The sequence below is a fragment of the Grammomys surdaster genome, unplaced genomic scaffold, assembly GCF_004785775.1.
Source record: "Grammomys surdaster isolate TR1022 unplaced genomic scaffold, NIH_TR_1.0 125849, whole genome shotgun sequence".
NCBI lineage: Eukaryota > Metazoa > Chordata > Mammalia > Rodentia > Muridae > Grammomys > Grammomys surdaster.
In genome coordinates, this window is record NW_021620675.1 from 2,280,303 (window position 1) to 2,299,154 (window position 18,852).

Below are 18,852 nucleotides of genomic sequence, written 5' to 3' on the forward strand. Positions count from 1 at the left end.
TTTTTTTGGTTTTTCGAGACAGGGTTTCTCTGTGTAGCCCTGGCTGTACAGGAACTCACTCTGTAGACCAGGCTGGCCTTGAACTCAGAGATTCATCTGCCGCTGCCTCCTGAGTGCTGGGAGTAAAGGCATGCGCCACCACTGCCCGGCTTGAGATGGCTTCTTACTACACAGCTCCAGCTAGCCTTAACTTGCTGTGTAGAAAAGATTGGCCTCCAACTCAGAGATCCACCAGGCCCTCGAAAGCTGGGATTAAGGGTGTATGCTAACACACCTGGTCAAAATAAGTAGTTTTGAAACACCAAATGAAAGAGCACAGTGCCTTTTTTTCTCACCTACCCAGTACTCTGTCTTCTCGTCAGGAAAGGTTATGTTGGAACACACGTCTGCAGTGATGACTCTGAAACCATTTTGCTTAATTCTTTTATTGGAAAAAAAAAAGTATCTTAAAAGTCCATCAACTTTTTAATATAAATTATGACTCTCAAACTCATTCCAATCACTTTAAGTGGTGGCAGCAGACACACTAGATAGAGAAGGTAGCTTGAGGCAGAAGAGCATCAATGACAAGACTGTGCTCGAAGAAATTAGACCCACACCGTGTCCTCTCCAGTTAACCTACACACAGTACCCAACCTTTTGCCACTGTGACCTGATGTTCACGGCCTTTCTGGGAGCATGCTGCCACGGGGCACAGGTCCTCTGTGCCTGCAAGCTCCTCTTAAGATCTTCTAGGGCAACAAGGTAAACTCCCTTCAAGGAGGCAAACTCTGAATGGACATCCACGAGCAGTCTTAGAGCCTGAAACCCCACAGGGAGCACAGAGCTTGGGACAAATGAAAGCCTCAGTCACAGGCAAGGGGCTAACTGGATGGATGGAGTCAGCAGGAGCGGATCAGTTTCCACAACCCTGACCCATTACCACAAAAAAAGCTTCCTATTTAGAGCTAATGAGACCCCAGCCCTCTCTTCTAGGAACAGGCAGGAGCTATCTGTCTTGTTCTGCCTTTCTAATCAGCCTGCAAAGAAAAGGCCAGAACAAAAAAAACCTGAGAAAACAAAGGGCCCAAAGGCTCTGCTCCTACAGCGCTTTCCCTTCTAAAGCACGCTCTTCGACCACGTGGTGACACCTGATTTTCCAAAGTCCCTGAGTCTTACACCGAGTTCAAAGACTAGAGCTGAGAGGCGCTTAGCACACAGACAGCAGTGACTGTCTCTGCGGCTGATCCCTCCTCTTGTCCCAGCATACCCCATTCCTGTCTCTGCACCGTGAAAGGCCCTCTCGCAGAGATCAAGAACAGAGACACATGTGAAATCAGGCTGTGCAGCCCCGCTGAGCCCGTCCTATGAGGGTGCTAGCTCACCCATGGCTCAAGATGAATCACCAGACTGGGGGGTGGGGGGGTCGGGTGGGGGGCCATGTGGAAATCACGTAAGGAAAACATACCTTGACTCTCAAGCTGTGGCTCTCTCAACTGTGTGGGTAATCTCATCCCTGGGAGACATTTGGCAATACCTGGAGACACTTTGGTTGCCACACAGGGGTGGTGGGGGTGGCGGAAAACTGCAGTTTGTGCAGCCCAAACTATTTTCAAGTGTTGGAGTTGAAAAGCCACGCTTCCATGAAGGATCTTAGGCCCTGGGCTCCAAAGAGTGCTTTCAACCCGTTTACCTCATCACCTCACAGGAAGTCTACCCTGAGATACAGCTAATTTTGCTACATCCTGGCTTTTTTTATCCGGAACCCTCCTCTTCCTTTCACCTGGACCAGCAGGGCGGCTGACGGAAGGTAGGCCAGGGCTCCCAGGCTTCAATGGAATGTGGTCCAATTAAGACCCATCCCTTAACTCTTACTCAGTGGGAAACCTAAGGTTTCTTTCTTTTTTTTTTTTTTCGAGACAGGGTTTCTCTGTGTAGCCCTGGCTGTCCTGGAACTCACTCTGTAGGCCAGGCTAGCCTCAAACTCTCGAACTCAGAAATCCGCCTGCCTCTGCCTCCCAAGTGCTGGGATTAAAGGCGTGCGCCACCACCGCCCGGCAAACCTAAGGTTTCTTAGAGGGACTGGGGGGGGGGGGGGGGAGGAAAGGACAGAGATAGCAGGATGGGGGTAATTAAAAGAACTCAAATTAAAATTTTAATTAAAAAAATACTTCTGGGAAGCTATTAATAATACTACAGAAGCATGGGATTAGAGGCCTAACTGGAGCAACACCCTGGTGGCAGCAGAGAGACGTGGTGGAGCTGTGATCTTAAGGTCTGAAATCCAGAGTGGACTGGGCAGTGGTCACCCAGCCCCTTCACCTCTGCATTGCTCATTCCAGAAGGAAAGAGAGGGCAGGGAAGCGGGGAGAACTATAGCAAAGTGGGGTTCAGCTGTAGCTCCCGCACCTGCCTGCCTCGATCAAAGAATAAAGGCAAGAAGTTTAAACAGGCGGCACCCGACCTTCATTCAGGAGCAGGGAACCTATTCCAGGTTCCCAGAGAACCTCCAGCTCAGATCGAGGGTGTGCAGGGCTTCAGCTGAGTTCCTCTGGCCCACCAGTAGTCACTTGGTCAGTCCTGCTGCCTTGACCCCCATCTCCAGGAGGGGCAGAGGCCAGAGGGAGTAGAGGGGGTCCAGCCCCCACTCCTTTTGAGGCACTTGTTAGAGATAGAGAAAGGCCCTTGGGCCACTGGTTGAAGGGATCTGGTGATGGCATTTCTTCTGGCCTGGACACGGATTGGGAACTCCAAGACTACAGAACCTGAATTTAAAAAAAAAAAAAAGAAAAGAAAGAAAAAAAATAATCAAGTTTTGGTCTTACACTGTAGCCTAGGCTGGTCTCATACACATAGCAATCCTCCTGCCTCTAAATAACTGTAGAAATAACTCAAATTCACTGTGTTGTCCGGCTGACTTTAAATTCAGCATCCTCCTATCAAAACCCCACTGGAAAAGAAGACAACTGCAGTTTGCCCTCAAAGAGGCTAAAACCTAGCCTGAGGGAGAAGGTGCTATACAGAGTGCATTTCTGGTGTGTGTGTGTGGTACACGGAAGGGGGCTCTCACTATGTATTCCCAACCTCAAACATGCAAAGATCCTCCTGCCTCTGCCTCCCCAGTGCTGGTTAAAGCCATGTGCCCCCATGCCTGGCCTATAGTGCATATGTATACTTTCTGTAAGGGTGCTCTTCTCAAATTCATTGTTTTTTGAGATAGGATCCCATGTAGGCCGTGCTGACCCTGCATGCACTGTGTTGGTGAACAGAAGCTGACCTCCAGCTTCCCCTTTTTCTCCCTGCAGTGTGCAGAGGTTACAGATGGGTGCCACTGTACCTCTCCTTCCCCGCTTTCTTGTAAAAACCCTAAAGGCTTTGATCTTGTGTTCATGATTTTTCATTTTAATTCTGGCGGCCCACCAATTCACCCTCATTCTTCCCTCTAAGGATTGAGGGTCTGAGGCAGGGCATCAGGCTACACTGGGCAGGCACAAGGTGTCAATTGCATTTCTCTAGTCACTTACCAGTCCCATAGGAGCTACAAGGCTCTGGAATTGCTCCAGGGTCTGTCACGGTTTCCCTTGGATCTCATCTGCTCCTGAACTGCACCTGTCTGTTGAAAAGCACACGTCACACAACCACCTAATGCTCCATGTTCCACAGCAAGCAACAATTTACCCCGTGCCCCCAAGAGGAAGCTGACAAGCTGACCTCAACTCTTTTCTCTGACAATGACATCTGTCTGAAGAGGTTAAACTTGTCTGCCATCCTCTCAAGGAAGTCTCATGAAGACCAGGTAGGAATGAGTCATTTACCACCACCACCCCACACACAAATACTTCCATTTATTTCTCTGAGTTTTGTAACTGGTATTAAAAAGTATGAGCAGCCCTCCTTCCCTTACGGACAGCAGAAATGCAGGAGACATTATTTAGAACAGAGCCTTTCATGGCCCTGGACTCACAACCGATTCACTCCAACACTATTTAACAGGTTTTCTCTTTCCTTTTTTCTGCTCTGAGACAGGGTCCCTAGGCCAGACTGGCCTCCAGCTCCCAATGCAGCAGAGGATGACCTTGAGCCTCCGATCCCCAGGTCCTGACCTCTGAGATTCCAGGTATGAGTCACCACATCAGTATGCAGTGCTGGAGAGCAAACCTAGGGTTCCTGCATGCTAGGTAAGCACTCTGCGTCCTGGCTCCGACTAGTTCTTAATAGGAAGGGAGACCATGGTTTTAGAAAAAGCTCTTTAATTTTTACAAGATCTATAGCCTTCACTCCAATGAATGTTACTGTAAAGAAAGGGGAGCCAACCCTGGAGATCAGGAATGCACAATGTCACACTCTCACTTCCCCCATTAAGTTGTTATTATGTCCCTTGCTTGAATACACTCCAGATAAACACCTCCCCCTTCTCCCTTACCATGGCAAGTCCGTCTCCAGCCCCCATCTCCCCAGAGCCGATGTGAGTCAGGTGCACAAAATTCATTGGCTCCCCAATCATGGTGCGGTCAATACGTCTTCTCTTTTTCTTCTGTTTGAGGAAAGACAGGGAGTCACGTATACAGCCATCTCTTCCCATCAGTAGAGGAAGGAGGAGGAGTCTTGAAAACAAACCCACTAATGACGTGGCAGTATAATGGGCAAACGTTGGGGTGGGAAAGACAAAGTTGGTAGATTATAAACCAGAGACAATGTCACCAGAGTGGTAAGGACATTGGCCTGCTGAGTGGTTACTTTACAAAGAAAGGACAAAGCAAAGTCACCTCTGGGTGAGAGGGACCGCTGACAGGTCTTAAGTTCTACCTACAGCCCCTGCCCATCTCAGAACAGTAGTTGACAGCTAGGTGACTTGTCTCTTCTGTCACACAGCCTCCTTTATTGCATGTGAACACACCTGCCTAGTCACAGACACTCTCAAGAGGGAGGTGAGGAAAGTGTTTTATTTTCATAAGGCAGATCAGAGATGGTGTCTCCACTTCACAGCACATGGTAACTAATTCCTGTGTCAGGGTGGGGATGGGGAGACTTACCGGCTGGGGCTTCTCCACCATGCAGCAGCCCAGTTTGTGCCAAAACTCACTCATATTCCCTGATGGTTCCAGCTTCAGGCCGATGCCGGAGGCCCCAGGAGGCTCTTGTTTGTTGCTAACCAACCGGTCCTCACACTCAGGTGTAATACCACCCTGCGTTCACTCAACCAGTGGGTTGGGAAAAGGCAGAAATCCTAGAGGCCAGTAGGTAGCCTTTCGATGAAGGTCGGAGTCTCTGACCACTAAGAACACTGGCAAGAGGCTTGGGCGGGCAGGCACAAGGTCCTGTCTTCTTTAGATGCGTAATCCTGAATTTTAGCAGAAAGAAGATAAAATGTTAGTGGGAAACAACCGTCCCTGGTTTTCCCCAGAAACCTTCTGCTAAGCCCCCATCTTCCGAGCCTCTCTTGGAGACTACTGAGCCCCAATACTGAACCCCTCCAAATATAAGAAGCTCACAGTTGCTTCTCACAGAAAGAATAGTGCAAAAAGACCATCAACTACAGGGACCAAGGAAGAAGGGGACCAAAAGGACTTCGGATGAGACTGTGAGAGAAAACCAAACAGTGACAGAAATGAACAGTTAGGGGTGCTGCCAACTTCAGCTCCCGTCTCCCTTGGCTAGGGCAGCAGGGGAGGGGCAGGAGTACCTCTGAAGAGGAAATAGTGGTTTTTGTTCTCACAAACAAGGCCTCCGCCCTGTCCCTCCCTTTTCTCTTACCTTGCCCCAACACCTGCACTTTCTTTAAGGACCACCTAGCTGGTAAGACACTAGCTGTAGCCGGTGGTGGCGCACGCCTTTAATCCCAGCACTTGGGAGGCAGAGGCAGGCGGATTTCTGAGTTCGAGAGTTTGAGGCTAGCCTGGTCTACAGAGTGAGCTCCAGGACAGCCAGGGCTACACAGAGAGACCCTGTCTCGAAAAACCAAACCAAAAAAAAAAAAAAAAAAAGACACTAGCTGTAGTAGTGTGGGCCTCAGCGAACCCTTCTGAAGGAGGAATTGCTTCCTTTTTGCTCCACTGCCTTTGTCCCCCCTCACTTGCCCCAGATGAAGTTCAACCGTCCCTCCCAGAGTTCAGTTAGAGTTAATAGCTGACCTTGTCTTTCCTGAGAGCTGGGGAGACCGTGAGCACCTCACTCCGTGTTGTGTAGGGGTAACGTGTAGAGCAGTTCTCTGCTCTGAGGAATCACTTTTCAGCCTCCCCACCCTTTTCACATGTCCTATCGTGTGTAGCTCAGTGTCTCACAGCCCAGAGCTCAGGCCTCCCTTCATCCTCCCTCATGTTCTGACCTGTGTCTCCCCCTCCACTCCCCACCACTTTGAAGCTCTACCAGAGAACCCAGACACAGGAACTTTCCAGTAGCACTTGTGTCCGAGGAAGAACTTTCTCCCCTTTTGCTGCTCCCAGGGCTTATGGCCCAGCTGAGCTTCCTTATGTGAACTGCACTTCCCTCTCCTAGAGTACAGACCAGCTCAGGGTGGCTGGTAAGGCAGCTCATGAATATTAAACATTAGCATGAATAAGAATGAGCCTTTCCCTCCAGGCTTGAGGCTGGGAGCCTGGCGCTCCTGTAGCCTAGACAGACCAAAAAAAAAAAAAAAAAACCCGAGTTCAATTTGTTTTCTGAATGTGTTTTGTCGTTGTTGTTGTTGTTGTTTTCAAGCAGCCATGAGATCACTCAAACAGTGGAATACAACTTCTAGGGTAGGAAAGAACCCAAGAGTCTGGACTCTTTCACTTCCTTTCCCAACTCTGGAAGGGAGGAGTAAGAAGGACTGAAGTCCAGAGCACAGCAGCCCTGAGAGGGGAGGCTTGGTCAGTGGGAAAGCCGGTCACAAGGCTCATCATGATGGTGGCAGGTGGTAAGGCTTGGGAAACGGAGAAAACAATAAAGAATCAGAGGAAACCCCCAACACTACCAGACAGTCCATACTGAGGCTGGACTCCACCAGCATTCTCCACCCTGCTCTGAGCGCTGTGGACAGGGGTGGCCAATGCTGAGAGCGGGAAGGAGGAGGGAGAGGGAGAGGAAAGGGGGATGTAGAGGGAACAAGGACAGTTCTGTTTCTCTTCAGGGACCTGACCAAGCTGGGTGGAGGGAGAGTGTGTGGGACTTGGCATGAAACCACCGATGATGATGAGAACTGACCAGGAAATTCCATTCCCTTAGGACACTAGGGTCTCTGAAACTTGGAGGCCCGTGTCAGAGTGTGAAGACCAGCCAGGGTCACTGTGGTAGTGTGGGGTGGGGTAGGGTGGGGGGAGGAGGAACAAAGCCAGAAAAGGAAGTACTAAGCATTGGCTGTCACTCCGCTTCAAAGCAGCCAACGAGTGGGCAGAGGACAAACGAGGCCTCCCGGGGTGAGCTGAGGAGGTAGGGATGCCGAATCCACTGCCCACTACTTCATCCCCACAGTAAAAAGGAAGACAGAGGGGATAAGGGATTAGAGCGCAGAAAGGCGCATCCTGACAGTGGGGGCCCTCTCACTTCCACAAGAAACCCAGAACTTGGAATGACAAACCCCAAACCACCGCCATAGTCCCGGTGGGCCTTACAGACTTCAGCACTATAGAGGAGCACGCAGGAGAGAGGTGGGGAAGAGGAGCTGGGGAGGAAGGATGTACATAGGTAGTTCCCCGATCCTGTGGTAGCCCCAAACCGGTTCTCCCGGTCTCGCTGCCTCTGGCCCTAAGGCCTCCAACCCGCTGTCTGACAAGCCTTCACAAGAAGCAGCTGGGGAGAAAGAGACTTGAGAATGGTGTGGGCAAATTCTGGCTATAAGCCCAGGGATGCAGCTGGTCCCTGTGTGGAGACCCTCCAAACATAGCGGGCTGCTGAGGGACTCTGAAGAGAGGATTGGGCCCCATTTTCAACCAAGTGACAGACATTTGTCCTAGCACCAACCCTGCCCTAACCCCTGGAAAGGGCTGGGGGTACTTAAAAGGTAACAGAGGGAGATCCTAATTTCTTCCCCTCCCCCAATATTTTCCATCAGACTCCAGCTCTGCTCCCCACCCACTGCTACCCAGGATGGGAACTTCGATGAATCGTACTGCCTCTGTCACTGTTCTCCGTGGCTGCCTGAATCTGGCTTAGATCTTCCGGGCCCCAGTTCCACTTCGGTTCGTCTAGCACTGCAGAAGTCTAAGGTTAGAGGGCCGGCGAGGGGCCCCTGTCGCTTCGCACCTCCCACCCGGCCACACGCTGCAGTCGCCGCTTCCTTGCCTGTCCGTGGCTTTCGCCGCCCACGCGTGTAGAGTGACCGCGCCCTCCCCGCGCCCTCCAGTCCCCGCTGCCCGCGCGCAGCCCGGCTCGCTGGGCGCTCTCACCTGCGGCTCCCCGGCGTCCCACTGCGGGCGGGGGTTCCGCCACTCCGGGTCCCCGGGCTGCTGCTCCTCACGGCGGGGAGTCGAGGGCGGGCCGGCAGAGGTGGGGCCGGCCCAGGGCGGAAACGCCGGCGACGCGATTACGAAACCTAGGGGCTGAGAGCCGAGCGCAGCGCTCCGCCCAGCTTCGGGGCGCGCGGCGTGGCCCGCGGGGACAGCGGCAAGCACCGCGCTCCGGGACACCCGCGGAACCCCAAGTGTCTGCGCTAGTCTGTCCACCTGCTGCAGGCCCTGAGAGGACGATGCGCTGGGCCCCTTTCCGAGTCTCCTAAAGTCCCCTTTAGTCCCTACAGTGGGAAAGGAAGGCCTTTCTGTTGTTTAGGGGGAAGACTTCTTAACCCCTACATCTTAGAGGACAATTAACTGTTCAGCCTCGCGCTCCAGTCAGCACGAGGGTTCCTTGCCTCTCCGCTTGGGGGTTCCTTGGAGAGGTGGGAGTGCCGTGCGAGCCGATGGAGAGGCTCTACCCTGGATGGCGTGTTCCGGAACCTATCCCTCGAATTAGCCGAGTCAGGCAGAGAGGGGGCGGGGAGTGCTTCCGCCCTTGCTAGGAGGGGCTGCATTGCAGGGGAGACCCAGCGGCAGATTCTGTCACAGCCGAGGGAGAAGGCGTAAGGAGACAAAGCCGTCACATCCCCGACAGCTTCCTTCAGCAGCCTCCTCCTCTCCAGTCCAGAGCCGACCCCCGAGCCCCTGAGGCATCCCTTCCATCTTCGGAACACCCTAGTCATTCATTGCTAACAGGTAACCTAGACGAGGGACGGCTTCTGAAGCTTGAAAGACCCCCTGTGAGATCGAGGTGGGGGACAGTTTAAGAGGAGAGAAGGGGGCGCTATGAACAATGGGTAACTATTTGTTACCAGATTTTTAATCTGTTAAAATCTCCATCCATGCCGTATCATGTACCTAGGCATTCATTTCTAACACTTTACCGTAATCATCTCTCGGCATTTAGCTTTTCATTTCATGTATTCATTTGCCTATAATTTTTGCCCTGTGTATCTAATGGTTTCTGTCTAGTGTCTAGTTATCTATATCTTTCTTTTCAAGCTATAATTCTTGCTACCAGTTATTTGGTGAATCTTTATTCCTACTGCAATTATTGTAGCCTCTACTTCCTTGTATTTCCACCTCCCTCAATTTTCTGTTTCTTGTGGGGAGGTTTGGGGGATAGGGTACTCTTTTTTTTTTTTTTTTTTTTAATATGAGATGCTATTGAGAGTGATTGGAACCTTTAACAATTTCCTCCCTGTCTCAGATTTTTACAAGAGGCTTGAGGTAGGACAGGTGGGGGCAATTGTGGAATTGCCTGATGACATGCTGCAATCAGTGTAGCTCAACAGAAACTACTTATGAGAGCAGATTTGTCTTTGCGGCTCCTCCTAGTAAGAGAGGAGGATTGTGGCTAATAGAAAACTCCTAGAGCAACATGAGAAATACCATAAAGCCTCCATTTTCATCCCCCCCTCATCCCTCCTTAGACTACATGGTGGCAGCATGACACAGCAAGGCCCTGTGGATTAGGCCTTGGGTGCTCATGGGGGCCCTGGACAAAGGGTATTTGGGTGTGTCCAGGTAGCTTAGAGAAAGTGTATCTTTTAAATGTGTGTATCTATTAATCATTTTATCTCTAAGAATAGACCATGGAATTTAGAAGTTACTTTGCATAAAATAACTGGATAGCTCAAAAACGGTTAGCAACGGGAAGTATTTACTGAGCAAATCTGTCATTTGTCACCATCCAGAGCCTTTAAAATGAGCAAAACTGGATAGAAAGATGGGTAAAGAGCATTTAGGGAAGGAAAGGGGAGCTAGCTGAAGAGCAGCCTGTCTTTTTTTTTTTTTTTTAATGCCACATATGCCTTTATGTCTGTTTTCTCGAACAAACCTGGGTCTCTCTGTACATGTCAATGGTATAGCTAGAGATTTTCATCCTTTACTATTTCACATATTTTCCTTTGAATTATTTTTGTTTCGTATTCATTTTGGTTGTGGCTCATGTTCTGTTTTGATTTGGGGGCTTTGGACTCACTATGCAGCCCAGGCCAGGCGGAGCCCACCGTCCTCCTGCTTCAGCCTGAGGGTCGGTATTACAGCTGTGCACTGCCACACTAGACCATAGCTTTTTATATCGGATGATAGTTTGTCCATCCCTGATAAATGATTCAGGCAGCTTTTATGTTACAGTTGTTAGGAGTCAATCAACAATGACTCAAACTCCAGCTTAGTCTCTGCTCACTGGATTTTCCAAGACAAGGGTCTCTAGTAGGCAGGCAGTCATCAAACTCCTGATCCTCCTGCCTCCACCTATGCTGGGGGCATAGGAATCCACCACCATACCCAGCTCTCCTGCTATTCAGATTAGAACCACAGAAAGTAGTCCACAGAATATAAGAAAATACATTTTATGAGAACTAAATTCTTTAACTGGGCATTATGGCACATACCTGTTATCCCAGGACCAAGAGGCAGAATAAAAAAACAAAAACAAACAAACAAAGAAAACAAAACCAGCACTTCTTAGGCTATACATCAAGACCTTGTTGCTGGGCGGTGGAGGTGCATGCCTTTAATCACAGCACTTGGGAGGCAGAAGCAGGCAGATTTCTGAGTTCGAGGCCAGCCTGGTCTACAGAGTGAGTTCCAGGACAGCCAGGGCTACACAGAGAAACCCTGTCTCAAAAATCAGAAAAAAAAAAAAAAAAAAAAAGAGAGAGAGAGAGAGAGAAAGAGACCTTGTTGAAGAAACAAAAATAAAACCACACCAAATTTTGTTTGTTTGTTTGTTTGTTTTTCGAGACAGGGTTTCTCTGTGTAGTCCTGGCTGTCCCCAAATGTATTTTTTAATCAGGCTCTTACTGTGTGACCCTGGTTGGCTTGAAACTCAAAGAAATCCACCTGTGCCTCCCTTTACTTCCCAAGTACTGGGATTAAAGGAGTGTTTCTGTACCAACCTCAGAATTCTTACTGGGCTGTGGTGGTACATGTCTATATTCCCAGCTCCTAGGAAGCTGAGACAGGGTTGCTGAAGGTACCCGGCTGGGCTGGGGCCGGGGAGATGGCTCAGTACTGCTCAAGTCTGAGGACCTGGGTTTGAACCCGCAACACCCACATAAAGCTGAGCATGGGAGCATGGCTGGAATCCCATGGCTTTAGCAAGATGGAAGGCCTAAAAGCTCATAACTCAGCTTGCCTAATTTACAAGGTCAAACAAGGCAGAAGGCAAGGACTGATACCCAGGTCTGTCCTCACCTCTGCATAGGCTCCGGCCATGGACACACAGCCCTCTCACAGACATAATACACACAGATTTTTTTTTTTTTAATGTATGCCAAGTACATGCTTGTGGCCCAGGAAGGCTAAGATGTCAGATCTCCTGGAACAGGCCTTGCTTGTTAGTGGGTGCTGGCCCAGGTCCCCTGGAAGAGCCTCTAGTGTTCTCAGCCTCTGAGCTGTCTCTCTAGCTCCTTAAACATTTTTAAGGGAGTATATTAGAAACAGACTTGGGATATAAAAAAACCAGCTAGGCAACCTAGCCAATTACTGAATAATCTAAGGTGTCCTTTGATTGTAAAGTTTTTAGTAGAGTGTGATGTTACACATCCTTAAATCCAAGCATTCAGAAGGTAGAGGCAAACAGATCTCTGTAAGTTCGAGGTCTACAAAAGGAGTTCTAGGATAGTCAGGGCTATATAGTGAGACCCTGTCTCAAATAACAAATTTAAAAAAAAAACTTGTATTCATTTTAAGCCAGATGTGATGATAATGCCTGTAACCTCGGCACTCAGAAGGCTGGACATGGCAACTAGAGGCTAGCCTGGGCTAAATAAGAACTTCCTACATAGCTAGATCCTAGGTCAAAAGAGCAAAATCAATTTTTCCCCCTAAAGATTCTGGTTTGTTTGTTTGTTTGTTTGTTTGTTTGTTTAATTTGCTTATTTGTTTGTTTAAGAGCCTATTGTATAATCTTTGAGGAGTAAGAAGGGTCAGAAGTTCAAGGTCAGCTTCTGCTACAAGTTCCTGGGCTACCTGAGACACTGTCTCTGGAAGACAGTCGTCTGTTATACGTCATGCGTTACAATGAGGTCACTCTGTAGGAGACTTACAAGGAAGGTTTCTTTTTTTTAAAGTCAGCTAACTAGTAGAAACCTAGTAATGCAATAAACATTCCTGATAAGCAGCGTCAGTGACTTCCATGACTTTTAGGGCTTGCTCTGTAGTATCTAAAACCTGAGCAAGTAGCTCTAGACCTGAGCAAGGATTGCTTCACTAAAAGGTGTTATAGGTGCAATCAAGCTTGTGCGCACATCTGCAAATTACTATGGAGATGGTCAGAGCTGAGTTCCAGGGACGATGACCTCACCTTTCTGCCAACTCCTTTGGCCTGCTTCAATCCCGACAGCACTCTCTTGTTAAGATGCTTCTCTGCTGAGTAATGTTCAGTTCCCAAGGGCTTATTCTGGAGCTTGAAAAAAAGACAGACAGACAGACCCAAAATTTCCTTGTTTTAAACCAGGTGTCCTGGATCACACCTGTAATCCCAGCGTTTGGGAGATGGAGGCAGGAGGATCAGGAGTTACATTTTAAAGCTAACCTGAGCTTTGAGACTTTGCTTGGAAAAAAAATATTTTTTGTTTAGTTTTTTTTGAGCCAAGGTCTTGCCCAACCTGGACCTTAATTCATATTCCTGCAACTCTTTCCTGAGCCTTCTGAGTGCTGGGATTATAAATAGAGTTGCTAGTATTTTTAACATTAAAAGGTCATGAGATGAAAAGATGGCTTAGCAATTACAAGCATTTGATGGTCTTTCCCAAGACTCAGGTTCAGTCTCCAGCACCCCTGCTGGCTCCTAAGCCTTGTAACTTCAGCTCCAGCGGAACCAGCATCCTCTTAGGCAGTAGCTTGCACACACACCACACACACAGGTACACATAAATTAAATAATTTTAAATGAAAAAAAAAAAAAGTTGAGTCAGATTTCTTTAATCTCAGCACTGGGAAGCAGAAGGCAGAGGCTGAAAGAGGCAAACTCTGTAAGTTTGAGGCCAGCCTGGTCTACAGATAGAGTTCCAGGAAAGCCAGAGCTATACAAAGAAACCCTGTCTTGGAAAAACAAACAAACAAACAAACAAACAGCTGAGGAGATGGCTTTGTGAGTAAGCCCACCTGTTGCACATACATAAGAACTTGAGGTCATATCAGTTTAGACCACTGGCTGCTTGGATCTTCTAGAGGCTCTGAGTTCAATTCCCAGCAACCACACGGTGGCTTACAACCATCTGTTATGGGATCTGACACCCTCTTCTGGTTTGCAGACATACACGCAAAGCACTCATACATAAAATATATAAACAAATAAACCTTTATCTGCTGAACTCTGGTGGCACATGCTTTAAAAAAACAACAAAACTGAGTTCACCCGGGGCAGTGGTGCTGCACACCTTTAATCTCAGCACTCAGGAGGCAGAGGCAGGCAGATCTGAGTTTGAGGCCACCTTGGTCTACAGAGTAAGTTCCAGGACAGCCAGGGCTACACAGAACAACAACAACCAGAGTTCAAATCCCCAGTACCCAGATGAAAGACTGGGTGTGGCTGCACACATCTGTTGCCCCAGCAATATGGGAGTGTACAGAGGACCGCTGGACTTGTTGGCCACCAACCTAGTTCTAGGTTCAGTGGGAGACCCTGTCTCAAGGGACTAGGGCCCATAGAGCAGGACATCAGAGGTCCTTCCCCTTCCTCTACACCACTCAGTACACTACTCAGTCTACTGAGTGTGCATACCCTTGTGTGCACATGTGTGTGTCTACCCTTGCACAAGATTAATGGAGGAAAGCAAAGTCTGAAGCCAAGTGTGGGGTGCATACCTGGAACCCAGCACTCCAGAGACTGAGGCAAGAAGATTGCTGGAAGTTTGAGGCCCAGGTGGACTACCTTTTGAATAATGGAACAGCCAGGGTTACAGAGGAAAACCCTGTCTCAAAAAAAAAAAAAAACAGCCCAAACAGCCAGGCAGTGGTAGTGTGGTGGTGCATGTTTTTAATCCCAGCACTTGGGAGGCAGAGGCAGGCGGATTTCTGAGTTTGAGGCCAGCCTGGTCTACAGAGTGAGTTCCAGAACAGCCAGGGCTATACAGAGAAACCCTGTCTCGAAACAAAACAAAAAAACAGCCCAAACGTTCTGGACCTGATAATATATTCCTGAAATCTACCATCAGAGATGCCTCAGCAAGAAGGGTTTATGTTCTAAGCAAGCCTGAGCTAGTGTTGAGTTTGAAGCAAGACTCAAAAGCAAAAACAAGAGAAAACAAGTTACCTCTCTGTATCCTCAGATAGTTTAGCCTCCATACTTCCTGTAGGTTTTCCTGGGCTTAAGCTCTTTTCCTACTTTGGTAGAGACATGTCACATCATTTAGGGACATTTTGGAACCTACTTATGGCCACTTTTTAGGAGTCACAGGCTGGTAAGAGCTGATAGTGTGCTCTAGAAAGGCTCTCTGAAACTCTGGCTTCTATTTTTGGTGGTAGTGGAATGTTCTCTTTGCTCTTCTGGGAACATTTAAACTAAAGCTTTTTGCCCTTTCCATTGCTAGTAAGTAAACCACTGAGGCTCCCGACTCTACTACTCATAGAAGAGGCAGGCAGGATATGGGTTGGATGAGAAACAAAGGGACTAAAACTGATCCTTAAACCATGGGGAAAGGGAGTTGGTTGTGATGGTGCGCGCCTTTAATCCCAGCCCTCAGGAAGCAGAGGCAGACAGTTCTTTGTGAGTTCCAAAGCCAGCCTGGTCTACATAGTGAGACTTTGTCTCAAAAGAAAAAGAGCTGAGATTTCTGTTAAGATACCATTTCTTTCTAATCTAAACTTTACCTCCTTACCTGTACTTCCAAGCTCTTTGCTCTTGGCTGTCAGATGTTTGTTTGTTTGTTTGTTTGTTTTTTGGTTTTTCGAGACAGGGTTTCTCTGTGTATTCCTGGCTGTCCTGGAACTCTGTAGACCAGGCTGTCCTTGAACTCAGAAATCCGCCTGCCTCTGCCTCCCAAGTGCTGGGATTAAAGGCGTGCGCCACCACTGTCCGGCTGGTTGTCAGATTTGCTGTAGCATTTGGATCAGAGGGAAAAGATCCCGATGTGCTAGAACAAAATGATTCTTGAGTCTGAGTTTGTTATGAGGAGAGATAGGCCAGAGAGACACAGTAATACTTGTCACACTAAGGAGAAATCTGTGAGAGTAGAAATGTGAAGACATGTTAATGTTCCTGTGGAGGGGCTAGCTCCTGCCTTACCCAAAAAGTGTGTTTGAGTTTTAAGACAGAGTCTTTCTATGCAGTTCTGGCTGTCCTGGAACTTGCTGGCCTTGGACTTAGAGATTACCTGCCTGTGCTTCCTGAGTGTTGGGATTAAAGGTTTGTGTAACCACCACCCAACCTAGCAGGTGGGTTTTTACCCATAGAGGAGTTTTTGGTCTATTAAAAGAGATAAACACATAAAACAGGTAGCCAGTCCATAGCGATCTGTAACCAAAGCTCAGTGGAGTCAGGTAAAACTGCAGGGTGCTAGAGCCAGCTCTGGATGGAGCTCAGCCCTACGAGGGTGATGTCCTGGAGGAGGTGAGTTTGTGGTTAGGTTTAAAGGCAAGAAGAAAAAAAAAAGAACCTTTATAGAAGCATCATAACTTACTGAAGTGCCTTGAAGAGGCCAGAGAGCTAGGTCTGGGGATGTGTAGGATCCTTGACCAGCACATGCAAGGTCCTGCCTTTGATTCTCAGAATAATTAATTAATAATTAAGCAGGCTTAGTGGAGCAGGCCTGTAATCCCAGTTACTCAGGAGGCTAAGGCAGGAAGATTGCAGGTTCAGGGTTGGACTAGGCAACTCAGATAAGCTCCTGTCTCGATAAAGGTACAGAGAGGGCTGAGGATATGATGTTAGAACATTCGCCTAGCACACACCAGTGTCTGTCAAACCCTCAATACCACACATAAACAAAGAGTGGAGCCAGACTTTGGAAAGCCTCAAAAATCACATCCAGAGGGGATGGTGTGATATAGTTCCTGCCTAGCATGCATAAGGCCTGAGGTAGATTACTGGGGGAAGAATTAGAGCCAAGATGAACCTGGTGCTGTAGGTAGTAGCTGGTCAGCCAGAGATGGTGAGAAGGTAAGAGCCTGGTGGTAATAGCAAGAGTTCTTGATATTTGTCTTAGAAAACTTGGCTGATTCACTAGAGCACATGGAAAAAAAAAAACAACATAAGCAAGGGAAGGCTCAGGGCAAGGAGCTTGCTCTAGCATGAAGACTAACAATGATTTGCTCTTCCTCAGGGAATCATGAGGGACCCTGTGAGTAGCCAGTACAGCTCCTTTCTTTTCTGGAGGATGCCCATTCCAGAACTGGATCTGTCGGAGCTGGAAGACCTGGGCCTGTCAGATACACCTACCTACAAGAGCAAGGATAGCAGCAGCGTTGGCAAAATGGGCGGGCAGGCATCCGGAACAGAGCAGAAGAGCCCTGAAGGTGACCCCCTCCTTGAGTACAGCACCTTCAACTTCTGGAGAGCTCCTATTGCCAGCATCCACTCTATCGACCTGGACTTGCTTTAAGGCTGAGGCCGCTCTCTCCCGCACTGTACCCTCATTGTCTTCCCTCTTAAGTCCCTTCCTCTCTAAGCCTTCCACTTTAATCTTGTTCTCTTCCCTCTATTGTGCTGGTGGTGCTGATGAATCTGCCAATTGAATTGTATGTTTGTACCTATGTATGTACTTAATTATCTATTTATTTATTTATTTATTATCTATCTATCTGCCTACTGTTTCTCTCAAAAGCCCTCTAGGCACAAAGTCAAGGATTTAATCAATGGAGTACTAGATCATAGGATTTCCTCCCCTCGGCCCCGAGAATATTAACCTAATCCCAGAAAAATGACCCTTATTCGAGGCACCAGAGAGAGGTATAGTTGTGAAAAATGGGAAACCATTTTTTTGGTTACATTTTAATCAGCTTCACAGATTACTTGAACCTCCTTAATTTCCTGAGCGCTACTTCAAGTAATAAAAACCTGGGAGTTCTGAGATACTTTCTACAAAACAGGATTTCTAAAAGACTGAGATAAGAAGTTCTGCTTCTTTTTATAGTGCATTCTCTTCCCCAGGAACATGGAGATAGTTACAGGTGGAAAACAAGGGGAGGGGAATAGGAAAAACATCGTATCAGAGATAGTTCCTTTAATATCTAGCTCACAGCTCTGTTTCCAGCTGTGGGCTGGAAAGGTTCAGAAAATCAGATTTGAGTCTTCACGGGAAACTTTACTATTAGGATAATTCGTAAAAGGCAAAAGGTGTATCCTATCTAAAGCAAAATCAGAATATTATTAGGAGAATTTATATAAAATTGTGATTTAGTCATGGAACAGGCGGAGTGTTTTGGTCCTTAGTAATTTAGCTTTCTTTGCCTTCCTGTAGTTGCAGTATGTGAAAGGAATCAGTGGTTCCTAGACACAGTTCTTCAGATACCATAAGACAGTGAAATAAGCAGTTACATTCAGACCCTACCCCGTCCCAATTCCTTCCAAAGCAATTACAGCTGAATTGTGTAGCCATTTATTCATTTATGTAATAAAGATGTTAAATCCTAAGTCTGGGGCTTAGTTTTCTTGATTTGAATGAAGTACTACAGATCTCAGAAATTACTCATGCTTCCGCATCCAGTTTTTCCTTTTTTTTTTTTTTTGGTTTTTCGAGATAGGGTCTCTCTGTGTAGCCCTGGCTGTCCTGGAACTCACTCTGTAGACCAGGCTAGCCTTGAACTCTCGAACTCAGAAATCTGCCTGCCTCTGCCTCCCAAGTGCTGGGATTAAAGGTGTGCGCCACCGCCTCCCAGCCATTTTTCCTTTTATCTTTCTAATATTTGACTTTGGATTTGGGATTTGGACATAGCTCGGTGGTAGAAGCGTTTGCCAAACATCTACAAGGCCCTGCTAGAGTTCCTCTGTAGGCAGCCAGTGCTCCCGAGTGATAAGCCCATTATTAACTTTTAAACTTGTTTGTATGGAGACCAGGCTGGCCTTGAACTCAGAGAAATCCACCTGACTCTGCTGGGGTGGGCCTAGCACTTAGGCATTGAATTAGGGGATCTCTGCCTCCTACTGTGATTAAAGGCATGCTTGTTATTGTTACTTATTTTAATTTTTAAGTTTTTATTTTATGTGCATTATGTATTTAGCCTGAATGTGTGCTTGTGGGAGGGTGTCAGATCTTGGAGTTATAGACATTTGTGAGCTGCCATGTGGGTGCTGGGAATTAAACCAGGGTCTCCTGGAGGAATAGTCAGTGCTCTTAAACCCTGAGCCATCTCTCCAGCGCCCTGTTACTGATTTTTTTAAGGGTTTTCTCCCTGGTTTCGCTCAGTCCTTTCATTGGTTAAAATGGAGAATAGAAACCAAGATAGACTG

At 47.8% G+C, this 18,852-nt stretch overlaps 2 protein-coding genes across 5 annotated transcripts; one reads left to right on the plus strand and one right to left on the minus strand.

The window, feature by feature from the left end:
* Nucleotides 1–2,102: 2,102 nt before the first annotated feature.
* Nucleotides 2,103–8,445, minus strand: Cdc42se1 (CDC42 small effector 1). 2 transcript variants are annotated; one of them, XM_028789771.1, is made up of 5 exons: nt 8,346–8,445; nt 5,013–5,320; nt 4,403–4,513; nt 3,504–3,592; nt 2,103–2,744 (listed from the first exon to the last, which is right to left on the minus strand). In XM_028789771.1, exons 2-4 carry the CDS (start codon nt 5,064–5,066, stop codon nt 3,518–3,520), a joined length of 240 nt encoding a protein of 79 aa, XP_028645604.1. In that variant the 5' UTR covers nt 5,067–5,320; nt 8,346–8,445; the 3' UTR covers nt 2,103–2,744; nt 3,504–3,517. The 2 variants fall into 2 exon arrangements, with proteins under 2 accessions (XP_028645604.1, XP_028645605.1); XM_028789772.1 differs by lacking the exon at nt 8,346–8,445 and adding an exon at nt 5,472–5,584.
* On the plus strand, nt 7,324–18,036 carry Mllt11 (MLLT11 transcription factor 7 cofactor). 3 transcript variants are annotated; one of them, XM_028789767.1, is made up of 4 exons: nt 7,324–7,389; nt 8,012–8,165; nt 8,971–9,146; nt 16,727–18,036. In XM_028789767.1, the coding sequence occupies exon 4, from the start codon at nt 16,733–16,735 to the stop codon at nt 17,003–17,005; it is 273 nt and encodes a 90-aa protein (XP_028645600.1). In that variant the 5' UTR covers nt 7,324–7,389; nt 8,012–8,165; nt 8,971–9,146; nt 16,727–16,732; the 3' UTR covers nt 17,006–18,036. The 3 variants fall into 3 exon arrangements, with proteins under 3 accessions (XP_028645600.1, XP_028645602.1, XP_028645603.1); XM_028789770.1 differs by having other exon boundaries at nt 7,334–7,376; XM_028789769.1 differs by lacking the exon at nt 8,971–9,146 and having other exon boundaries at nt 7,330–7,389.
* The last annotated feature ends 816 nt before the right edge of the window (nt 18,037–18,852 follow it).